Below are 12,598 nucleotides of genomic sequence, written 5' to 3' on the forward strand. Positions count from 1 at the left end.
AGTTACATCTCTAGTACTTTTTAAAATCTAATTTGAGGGCTGTGGTTGTGGCTCCACCTAACATCTGTGAAGAACTGGGTTCAATTCTTAGCACCACATAAAAAAATAAATAAAGTTGTGCCCATCTACAACTAAAATTATTTTGAAAAAAATTTTATTTTGAGACAGTTTTGTTAAGTTGCCCAGATTGAACTTGAACTTTTGATCCCTCTGTCTCAGCCTCCCCTCAGCTGGGATTCTGGGTGTGTGTCAGTGCCTAGTGACGCTTCCCTCCTAAGTGTGATTCTACAGAACAAGAGGGCTGGAGGGGAGCTCCAGTATTTCAGAGAGCTGGTGAATCTATTCCTCATATTTCCCCTACCTGCAGCTTAAAAGCAAGTTCATGCTTGAGAGCTCGGAGATCATCCAGCTGCTGCCGCAGAGACACCAGGGCATCCTGCTTCTCACAGACATCCTTCTCCAGCATCTTCATAGCCAATTCCATCTCCTGTCTCATGCTGATCTGGATCTCCAACTCTTTTTCAACATCCTGCCACCAGAGGTAAATAAATTGATTATACTCCCTTTCCTCAACTAAGTATAAACCATAAAATTTCACAGGAGAGGGTATATCAAAACTCTCAGGTCTGAATATTCTGGTAAAAGAGCCAAAAATATCATTCATTTACAGAGACATGAACAATAATAAAGATAAGTATGATAATCTACAAATCTGAAAAATCACTAGGTTAAAGACAATGCTAGGGGCTGGGGTTTTGGCTTAGTGGTAATGCACTTGCCTACATGTGTGGGTTCATTTGATCCTCAGCACCACATGAAAATAAATAAATAAATAAATAAAGGCACTGTGTTCATCTACAATTACAAAATATTTTAAAAAAGACAATGCTATTTATTGTCTAAAATATACACACACTTAGGGCACTTTGATAACTTTAAGACAACTGATATGCCCTTACAGAACTATACATAAGTGTTATAGTAGAAGCAAAAACTGAAGTAGTTGCAATTTTCCCAAATTTAAATGTTGATATATTCAAGAGCCCAAGGAACCTAGAACACACTCTGGGTCCCCAAGGATAACATCTCAATTACTAGGAATTGTCAATAGGCCAACTGAATTTTTAGGTACACTTAACATCAAACTCCTTTTTGTTTCAACCATTAAGATTGCAACATTATTTAGATCAGCAAAGATACAGAGATCTGAGTTGTGCCTAGGATGTACCTAGTACCTTGCCTATTTTCTTAGTTTCTTGCCTTCTTAACAAATATTTATCTCATTATGATAAAAGAATACAAAAATTTTAAGAATTTTTTACTATGAGCTGCTTAACTGAGATTCCCTTCTTTACATGATTAACATGATATAAAATGACTCATGCTGTATCTGAAGATGCTGACATTATTTCTAGGACATTCCTCGTGAGAAGTATTTTGAGATCTAATTTACAAACACATAGAAGGCAAATACTAATTGTTTTAAAGATGTTAAAATAACATTATTATGTTTTCAGACAATCTTAAGTTCTGTTGCACACTGTTAATTTATAATAACTTTTTATTACATATTAAATTGCTCCTTATTTTGGGCTTTTCCCTATTTTTTGAGACACTATGGGGGGTGGTCCTTTTGTTGTCATCCTATCTGAACTTCAGGAAAAGTTAATATGCTAATACCAAGGTTTATTGATACCTTACAAATTCTTAAACACATACATGCCATATATTTTAATTTCTAAAAAAAGTCTTAAGACTAATACTGGATGATACATTTTTCCATCTATATTTTAGATTGAAAGTAAACTCAGAAGTAATATGTAAAAATAAGAATATGATCTATTTTCCTGATTTCTGCTAAGGGGAAGATGTCCAAGAAGACACCTCAAGCTTTGCAGTGATGAGGACTGAGGGAGGAGTGGGGATAAAGAAGTTCTATATACCTAGTGTTTCTGTAACACAAACAGTACATGCAAAAAGAAAAAAAAGGGGGGGAGGTGGTTCGAGAAAGCCACACAGGGAATGTGCGTTAAGAAGAGTTAAGAAACAGTTTTATGGGATTATAAAAATGTTATATATAGAACATTGATATTCCAGATCCTGGTCTGTAAGATGAAATCTCTAAGTAGGCCATTACCTTTTCACGTGTCCTGAACTACTAGAACTTAAGCAAAGTTTACCAATCGTAATTGTGTCTCCTCCTTTAAATGCTTTCTTGCTTCACTTAGTGCTTGCCCTTCTGCAGTTCTGTCTTGCTTAGGACCCTTGAAAATATAAATAAAGTATTGAATATTTAAGGATTTAAATAATCTACACAGCATTAGCAGATCCTGGCATTGTTATTTAGTAAGAAAAAATTATGATACCTAAGTACTTACAAAAATGAATGAAGACAGTAAGGAAACTGAAGATGTAAAGTACATTTAAAAAGGTTAGGCTGAATTGGAAGTTTCCTGCTACTTTATTTAAAATCCTAAGAAAAGTTAATGAGACAGAGCCAGGCATGGTGGTACATGCCATAACACCAGCTTCTCAGGAAGCTGAGGCAAGAGGATCATAAGTATGAAGCCAGCCTCAGCAACTTAGCAAGATTCTGTCTCAAAATAAAAAATAAAAAGGCTGGGGATGTAGCTCTGTGGCAAAGTTCCCCTGGGTTCAAGTCCCAGTACCTTTAAAGAAAAAAAAAGTTATCAAAATGAGTCTTATGGTTGGGCGTGGTGGCACATGCCTATAATCCCCAGTGGCCTGGGAGGCTGAGGCAGGAGGATCACAAGTTCAAAGCCAGCCTCAGCAAGGGCAAGGCACTAAGCAACTTAGTGAGACCTTGTTTCTAAATAAAATACAAGACAGGACTGGGGATGTGGTTCAGTGGTTGAGTGCCCCTGAGTTCAATCCCCAGTATCCCCCTAAACAAAAACCAAAACAAAAACAAAAACACCCAAACAAAACCGAACCAAACCAAAACAAACCAAACCAAAACAAAACAAAAAACAAGTCTTAGATGTTTTAAAAATCAGTCTTTAAATTAAGAAAAACAGTATTTACTTTAAAACATGAGCTGGCTAAAGGTTTAAATTACACTACAATAATTCTCCAGAGATCTCATGTCTCATGTCTTCAACTATCCAGAGATCAAAGCTAAAAATAAGTAGGTCATTAGACTCTTCTGAGCATTCACAGTGATTTCTTGAAGTCTATGCATTAGTCAAAGAACCTACACATACAAACCTGCCTTTGTTCCCACACAGAGAAAATTACTTGTTAGGAACAATTGTAATACTTTAAAATTATGGATATAAATTTTGTCTTCTAAGGCAGCTTGGGAAAGTGCAATATATAAAAGGTTTACAAAAATTTAATTAGATGTGTACAAATATTTGGTCCTTTAGGGGATAAAGTTACCTAGAAAATTAATTTATATGGTGACTCCCAGTGATAGGAGATAAAGGAAGTGTCCTTAACAAAACAGTAACATAGTACAAAAACAATGACATGTTTAATATCACAAATATCATTTAGTTATGGTAAAAATCATTAATAAAAAAAAGGAATGAAATTAGACTTTCTTGAAGCTAAACATTATGTAGCTAGAGGAAAGCCAAGGAGTGTGATTTAAGGGAAAGGGCAAAACCCTTCCAGTCCCTTCATCATGCACTCAGTTATGCATAGAGACAAAGTAAAAACTGTGAGTGATACATGCAAATGTCTTCTCTAGAGGCTGCTCCCTATTGCTAACACATTTACATACTCTCTATGAAGGTTTTATAAATCCAGTTAAGATTCACCTTTCGATTGGATTCCAATATATAGGAGCTCTCTTCTTTAACTCGTTCCATTTCTTCTTGCAAGGTAATAATTCTGTTATTTGCAACTGCAAGCTGTTGGTGAAATTTTATTCTTATTTTAATTAACAGCATAAAATGATTTATGATTGGTCAGGCAATGATTTAGGCTTGGATATTCTTAGAAATAAAGAAAGCTATTTATAACCCAATAAAAATGTTCTTAAAAGGAACTCAGGAGAAATATCTTTTTTTCTTTAATATTTTTAAAATTGTTAATGGACCTTTATTTTACTTATTTATTTATATGTGATGCTGAGAATCGAACCCAGTGCCTCACACATGCTAGGCAAGCATTCTACCACTGAGCTACAACCCCAGCCCCAGGAGAAATAGCTTTAATGTAGGTTAAAAAACAAAACAACAACAAAAAAAACTCCTATTGCTGCTTTTATTTTAAAACTATTTTCCATGCACAAGTGTTAACTGAAAATTGCTTACTTCAAGAATGTGCTAACAAGATGTATCCCATTTTTTACAATAAAAATGAATTAAAAAAAAAGAATGTGCTGGTAACATTATTACCCTATGTACACGGATGATTACATGAATGGTGTGAATCTACATTGTGTACAAACATAGAAATGAAAAGTTGTACCCCACTTGTGCACATTGAATCAAAATGCAGTCTGTAAAAATAAAAAAAATGAATGTGCTGTATTTATTGTGTGCTTACTATGTTTTAGGCCCTGTACTAGGAACTTATTGTTCATTAAAAAATGCACATAATAATCTTATGAAGTATTATTATTCCCATTTTACAGATAAGTAAGCTAAGGAATAAAGTCTTAAAATATTTAGTCTGAGATGAGAAAGCAGTCAAGTGCCAGGGTCAGGACATGAACCTAAGTGGGGTAAATTTAGAGACCTTGTTTAATTGCTATGCCATACTGCATCACTATAGCAGAAGACTCTCAATAGAAATGTTTGTGCTGGATTGCTAAAAGCCTTGTGGGGTAGATTTTAAGGGTCATATTCATAAATTAAAGTTATATATAATAGCTGCTCAGTTCACAATAGCCAGATTGTGGAACCAACCTAGATGTCCTTCAATTGATGAATGGATAAAGAAAATGTGGTATATATATATACAATGGAATATTACTCAGCCATAAAGAACGATAAAATTATGGCATTTGCAGGCAAATGGATGAAACTGGAGAATATCATGCTAAGTGAGATAAGCCAATTTCAAAAAACCAAAGGAAGAATGATATCGCTAATAAGTGGATGATGACACATAATGGGGGGTGGGAAGGGTTAGTGTTGGGGTTGGAGTTGGGTTTAGGGAGGGGGGCAGGAATGGAGGAAGGAAGGACTGTATAGATGGAGGGGAAGGGTGGGAGGGGAGGGGGGGGAAGGGAAAAAATGGCAGAATGAATCAAACAACATTACCCTATGTAAATTTATGATTACACAAATGGTATGCCTTTACGCCATGTACAGACAGAGAAACAACATGTATCCCATTTGTTTACAATAAAAAAAGTTATATATATACACCCTTCATTCAAAATTAAAGCCCACAGAGTTGAGAAATAGGCACTTAAAATTAAATTATTTGTTCTGAAGGAATAGCATATTCCTGACCAGTGTGCCAATTTGATTTTATTCAACCCAATTTATCTCACTGAATATAACAGGTCCATTATAACTAGAAACAGAGAAGATAAATTCTTTGCAATAATTTGGAAAATTTTACTTGAGAATTTTCATAGAAACATCTAATGCTGCTGGATGCAGTGGCGCATGCCTGTAATCCCAGCAGCTTGGGAGGCTGAGGCAGTAGAATCTCAAGTTCAAAGGCAGTTTTGGCAAGTTAGTGAGGCTTTAAGCAACTTAGCTAGACTCTGTCTAAAAATAAAAAATTAAAAGGGCTGGCAAAGGGGTTCAGTGGTAGAGTGCTTGCCTGGCATGCATAAGCCCTGAGTTCAATTTCCAGCAACACAAACACACACACACACACACACACACACACACACACACACACGCACACACACAAACACACACATGCACTTAATGCTATTAAAGAAAAAAATCTGCAACTTAGTCTTCAGCAAATTAGGGAAAGTGTCTATTAATCAGAAGGAACATATGAGGTTATTATTCTCTTTAGGAACTTTTCTAAGAGTTTTCACATATCCTTTTTTTTTTATTGTTTGATTCTTTATTATGTTGTTCTTTTTTTTATTGTAAACCAATGGGGTACAACTTGTTTCTCTGGTTGTACATGAAGTAGAGGCGTACCATTTATGTAATCATACATTTACATAGGGTAATGGTGTTTGATCACATATCTATTCTTATCTGAGCTTTCAAGTAATTGTGAGATTAGAAGCCAGTGAGCGAATTGGGCCTCTCAGAAGTTAACTGATTCAGGAGCACATGACACATAAGTAGCTTGACAAATAAGCAGGAATTATTGGTCTTTTGAAGAGTGATCTTCATCTTATCTGTCTTACTGTCCCAAGAAGAATATAAGAATCTAGGGAGTCAGGAGCTTGCCTGTCTGGAACACACAGATTAGTGTCTAGCACATAAAAATCTTTGTGTAGTTTTGGCACCTAGTGCCCACAATGTTTTTTGAATGAATAAATAATGAATATCATGCTATATGCTGAATATTTACTCTAGGGTAGCTCAGACAAAACACTCACACAAAAGATACTTAGACAACATGCCTATGCAGTCGAACTGGGTTAAATGAGAATACTAGAATACGCCAACTGACCAGTCAAAAAAAAAAAAAAAAAGAGTTTTGTACTATAGTAGATATATTTAAAAAGTCAACTCCTTCATTTCTAAGGTTATATGAAATGATTGATCCACTAATGTACATTATTAAATTTTATAGGTCAAAGAATTTCCAAAACACTTACCTCCTCTGTGAGTTTAGTGTTTGATTTTTCTAATGCATCTACTTTTGCCTGTAGGTTGTTTACAGTAGCACTATCAAGAGAAAAACAATGATATCTTTTGAAAACAATGCCCTGTACTTTCCTTTTGAAACACCCAGCACTTATTCATTGTCTAATGTAACAATTTTTGATAGACCTGTAGGCTCTAAGACAGCTTACAAATGGCTGTCTGCCTTAGCTGATATATCTTTGGCATTAGAGTTTGTATTAAGTATTTGTTCAATTAAAAAGAGCTAATGAGCTACATGGTAAATTTCAGGGCTAATCTATAAATAATAACAATATGCTACATGAATTAAATGCTTACATGTACCAAGCACTGTTCTAAATTATTTGCATCATTTATTTTATTTCTTTCAACAGTCCTATATATTAGATGTCTCCAATTACAGATAAAGAGACTAAGGCATGGAAAGAGTAAATAATTTAAGTTAATGTAAGAGTCATGTTTATATTTCATTGTCAGCTGTAACTGTATCCTTGCTTTGATGATATCTCCATGGTTCATTATAATCATGATTAGTTCTTGGTCCCAAGAAAAAATAAATTGTTCTTGAATTTGTTAGCTGGAATGAAGAATACTCAAAGTTTATACTGATACTATAATCACATTGTAAGTCAAATTAAAAATAGCTTTCCTCACAGAATTTATAAAAGTTCTACAAACTAGAAACAAGGTAATTTTTGTATATACTAATTATTCTTCTGAATTACTCAGCAGTCTTTACAATAACATCAAAGTATTTGAGAATATCAATAGTTTTTAGATTATTGTTCTTGGGACAGAGGAAACTATTTTGTGTTCTGAAATCCTTGGTGAATGCTTGGTACATTAATGGTAGTAATGATGAAGAGAGAGTAAATTAATATCTCAATTCAATGTATAAGTGAGAAATACAAGGGAGAAGGATATATAAAGGAACTAAGGTACTGAATGGTTTATCCAAGTTCAATATTGAAATCTGTGGCTTTATTACTGCACCAAGTGGGCTGACAATTTCAAATATCTCTGTCACACATTTTAAAATTCTTAACTGAATGTATTTACTTAATTACTAGTTATTGTTTCATAGTCTCTTATATTGCTTTTCTCTAAGGGTCACCAAAACAGTTACATCTCATTTATCTAATGCCTAACTCAGTGCCTGCCAAGCAGGAATTCTACATTTATATATTTGTTGAATACTGTCTGAATTTTTCCTCACTGCTTATCATTTTATACTTCCCTTCTCTCCCAACAAAACCCCAGTAAAATATTATTATTTATTCATTCTTTACTTCAGATGTCTGTTGAGTTCTTCTACATAGTTCTTCTGGTCCAGAATTGCAGTAATCTGACCATCCCTGGAAGAAAAAGAGAAGTTATAGAAATAAAATAAATAACATAAGAAACACCAAGATATATCCTGTCTCCCAACCCATCTTTTCATAAAACATGAGAAGAAAATTGGGGCACAGACACTGAATAAGATAAACATGATGCATGATAACCCTCTCCACATATCAACAAGAAAGACTTGGAAGTTTAAAAGTAAAAAGTCTACATTAATAAAGCCCCTGTTATAGCTTATAAATTTTAATAACAGGTTATAAGTATAAATAGCTATAATCAGTGGCATTTAAGTTTAGAAAGTTTCTTCTTGCAAGTTAATACATTTTTTTCAGCTTCACTAGTATTGTTTATGGCAACAATTTTCCATTCATCATAGGAATTCTATTAAACTCTAGTATAATATAGCTGTTCCTAAAGGCTATACATTTACCTTTAAGTGCTATTTATATTCAAAGTGAGTGGTAAAAAAGACTTGTAAAGCTCTAGTGTTTACTATGACAAGAGAAAGTAAAGTGTGGGAAAAGGAGGTCATTTAGAACTAACTAATCTATAATAGGCACAAGTTCACTTTCTCTCTCTCTTTTGGCAGTGCAGGGGACTGAACTCAGGGCATCCTTTGTGCTAGGCATGTGAGTTAGGCAAGTAAGAGCTCTACCACTGAGACCCATCGCCAGCCCCCACAAATGACAAGCTTTAACTCAATGTCCAAGATTAAAAATATCAAACTAAGTATACTTTCATCTGCTAAATATATAAAGGGTATGAGGTATATTTCTGATCTCTAATCAGCAAGTACTATAGTATTTAATTTTTTTATTTGAAATAATTTTTGCTTTATAAGAAAGTTGTAAAATTGTACAGAGTTGCCATTTGCCCTTCACTCAACTCCCCTTGATGTTAATATTATATATAACCCCATGATGCATATTTCATCTTGCAAATTTTAAGCAACTGACATTGCAATCCCTTTGGTCAAAATGATCATGTTTACAAACATTAAGGGATGAAGAATTCGATTATTAATTTTTATTTTGTTTGCCTGAATCACACAGCAAAATAATTATTTATCTAAATGGGTTTAGCAAGAGGCACAAATAGATATTTTTAGCAAGATTTTTTAAAAGCTGTATTATCAGAAGTTCTTTTGGCAAGTCAGTTAAATCAGTGTTGTTGTAAACTTTAAATATGACCAAAGGTGGAGGGGGGAATACTACATCAAAAGAAAAAAGAAATCTAATATTCTTTGCACATACCCTTCACTACCTTTACTGCTGTTCCCATCCTTGAGATACATTGAAAAATCTATAACTCCAACCTACAGAGAAAATTTTCAGAATTTAATAAAAATTTTGATACTTTTCTAAGGCATAACAATGTCTTTTTGTAGGAGTAAAACAAAAACAATAACAACAAAATGTCTCTTTCTAGGCACTCAAAATAATAAATATAGTTATGACAATCACCAGAAATTTATAATACAAATTCAATTCAATGTTTTACTTTTTTTCCCCTTTCAGCACTAGGGATTGAACCAGGGTCTTGGCATGCTGGGCAAGCAAGCACTCTACCAATGATACATTCCCAGCCCTTAATGTTTTATTTTTAATATAATCAAGAATTGCTGTGAGTTAGAAAGATCAAGATTAAATCAATAGGACTAGGAAACAAGATCATTAACTGAGACAGTCAACAGAATACTTAATATATATAAGGTTTAAAGTTCCTTTCTTTTACTTAGGCATTTTGCTACTGAATTTCTATTTGCTTTTAGGAATAACTTTTTAAAAGTTACAATTACAAAAATAATGCACATTTCCCTATGGCAGTTTCAGAGAATAGGAAAAGCAAAGTAATATAAAATACCCATAATCTCAATTACCCTAAGAAGACCAGCAATAACATTTTTGGTGTCTATTCTTTCAAACTTTCATTGATGTGCATATTTTCATTTTTCAAGATTTGCTATTTAATTATTCAGTGTATTTCTTTTTTAAAATCCATACTGAATTATATTTCATCTTCTATTTTCTGAGTAAAACCTAACAAATTCATCATACTATTTCACATAGAAGAGGTAAGAAATAATCATAGTGAAAAAGCAGCATCTTTATTTATTGGGCAAATAATATGTACGAAGATGTATTCTAAGTGAATTACATGTACTAACTTCTTTTTTCCTCACAAAAACCCCATGAAATACTCTCTTTCTCTTTATTTTTTTGGTATTGGGGAATGAACCCAGGGGCACTTTACCACTGAGCTACACCCCTAGCCCATTTTATTTTTTGTTTTGAGATAAGATCTTGCTTGCTAAGTTGCTTGGGGTCTCCCTAAATTGCTGAGCGTGGCCTTGTACTTTTGATTTTCCTGCCTCAGCCTCCTGAGTCACTGGGATTACGGACGTGTACTAACATGCCTAGCTTAAATACTTTTTTTTTTAATACTCTTAAAAAAAAAATTCCTAAATTATATCAAGGAATCTGAAGAACCAAAAAGCTAAGTGCCTGTGTAATTTATTCAGCTAGAAAATGAGGAAGACAATTTAAAACTAAGCAGTTTGACTTTAGAGTGTTTACTCTTAAAGACCATGCTATACTGGCTTGCTTTTTTTTTTTTTTTTTTTTTTGGTGGTGGTGGTACTGGGGATTGAACTACCACTGAGCTACAGCCCCACTCCTTGTAATTCTTTGAGATAGCCCAAGCTGACTTTGAACTTGTCATCCTGCCTCAGCCTCTGGAGTTGCTGGGATCACAGGTGTGTGCCAATACACCTGGCTATACTGACTTTTAAATATATTTAACAGGGATTACAGCCAAGATAAGAGTTTGCGGAAAAACATTCTAGAAGACAAAAATCTAATTTTTTCATACTCACATCAAAATTAAAGGAAATTCCCACTCTGACTCTCCTTGCAGTTGATATAATCTAATCAACCCAATTCCTGAGACAACCGAACCCAAAGTGACATACTTGGTTAAGTATTATTCCCATACCTGAGAGTCCAAATCTTCTCCTTTCATACAAAAATTGGCATCAATGACATTCAGACCCACCAAAAGACCAGCAATTATAGCTCCTTCCTCTTCCATCATGAGGGCATTGGGTTCATAGAATTCACTGTAAGAGACATGCACAGAATATTCTACATAATAAAATCTCAAAAATCCAATGATATAATCATGAAGAAAAGAGAAAAATGCTTGCCTCAGAGTAAATATGGTCATCTATGATGAGAGAGACAAATTTTTTAAAAAGAAAGGGTTTCATAAATATGTTATTTTAGATAACAGGTACATGAATAGACTCTGGATAATAGGTGATCTGGTTGAAAAAAAGATGATTGGAATGGTATTTTCGTTGAAGTGTTAGACTTTTCTGATATATTTGTATTTGTGATGCATCATTGGACACTTCTGAAATCTTTTACTGCATCTTAAAATTTTAAATTTTTAAAAAATTTAATGCCGTCTTAAATCGTTTTATGTTTAATTCTACTTAAAAACAATATTCTTTTAATGCAGTGAATAAACATCTTAAAAATGTGAAAAGATGAATTATATATATTCATTTTTGCTTAATTAGCAAACCTAGCCTAATAAGCAACATGCATAATAGGTTGAAGATGATTTAAATTTTTTAAGGAATCATAGTTTAATTCTTTAGTACAATCAGTTTTCATTAAAGAAAAAAAGAAGAAAAGGAAACAACATACACAAAACCTTATAATTTTATCTACCAACCATTTGTTAAGACTTTTTTTTTGCGGTGCTGGGAATGGAACCCAGGACCTTGCGCTTGTGAGGCAAGCACTCTACCAACTGAGTTATATTCCCAGCCCCCATTTGTTAGACTTTGATAAATAATTTTTCAAATAACTTATGGATATATATATATATATATATAAAAATATATATATATTTTGGTACTGGGAATTGAACCCATAGGCACTTAACCACTGAGCCACATCACCATCCCTTTTTATTTTTTATTTTGACACAGAGTACTGAGGCTGGCCTCGAATTTGTAATCTTCTTGCCTCAGCCTCCTGAGTTGCTGGGATTATAGGTGTGTACCACTGCCCAGCAAAAACCAGTCATTTCTTTAAATTATTTGTTACTTGTTCATTCTCATATTATTTATCACAAGCAATCTGCTATATTTGAATGTCTCTTTGAAAATTTTAGTGACCTATATAGAATATACGAAAGTATACAAATCATATGGCATAGCTAGATGCATTTTCATAAAAAAAACACACTCATGTCATCAGTATTCACATTAAGAAATAATATATTACCAAAAACTTGATGCCACCTGATGCTCCCTTCCACTCCCTACTTACTACCCCACCTGGCCAGTGGTAGCCGCCTCTTTCCTATCACAGAAGATTAGTTTTATATGAGTTTCCAATCTTTATATAAATGGAACAAAACACAAGGTATTTTTTGTGTCTAATTTCTTTTGCCCAACATTGTAGTTGAGAGTTCCATCCATGTGGCTATGT

The 12,598-nt window shown here is 33.7% G+C and overlaps 1 protein-coding gene across 11 annotated transcripts in view; it reads right to left on the reverse strand.

The window, feature by feature from the left end:
- Rufy3 (RUN and FYVE domain containing 3) overlaps nucleotides 1-12,598 on the reverse strand; it is a 75,551-nt gene that overhangs the window by 14,297 nt on the left and 48,656 nt on the right. For all 11 annotated transcript variants that reach the window (XR_007110562.1, XR_007110563.1, XM_047567112.1 and 8 more), the window contains 7 exons: nucleotides 11,088-11,211; nucleotides 9,347-9,408; nucleotides 8,039-8,104; nucleotides 6,722-6,791; nucleotides 3,786-3,878; nucleotides 2,181-2,264; nucleotides 362-529 (listed from right to left, as the gene is read on the reverse strand). Coding sequence is in view for 9 of the 11 variants with exons in the window: in XM_047567112.1 (XP_047423068.1) it covers nucleotides 362-529; nucleotides 2,181-2,264; nucleotides 3,786-3,878; nucleotides 6,722-6,791; nucleotides 8,039-8,104; nucleotides 9,347-9,408; nucleotides 11,088-11,211 (667 nt within the window). In the remaining 2 variants the exon portion in view is untranslated. The remainder of the gene's footprint in view (nucleotides 1-361; nucleotides 530-2,180; nucleotides 2,265-3,785; nucleotides 3,879-6,721; nucleotides 6,792-8,038; nucleotides 8,105-9,346; nucleotides 9,409-11,087; nucleotides 11,212-12,598) is intronic.

This window comes from Sciurus carolinensis, chromosome 10 (genome assembly GCF_902686445.1).
Source record: "Sciurus carolinensis chromosome 10, mSciCar1.2, whole genome shotgun sequence".
Classification (NCBI taxonomy): Eukaryota; Metazoa; Chordata; class Mammalia; order Rodentia; family Sciuridae; genus Sciurus; species Sciurus carolinensis.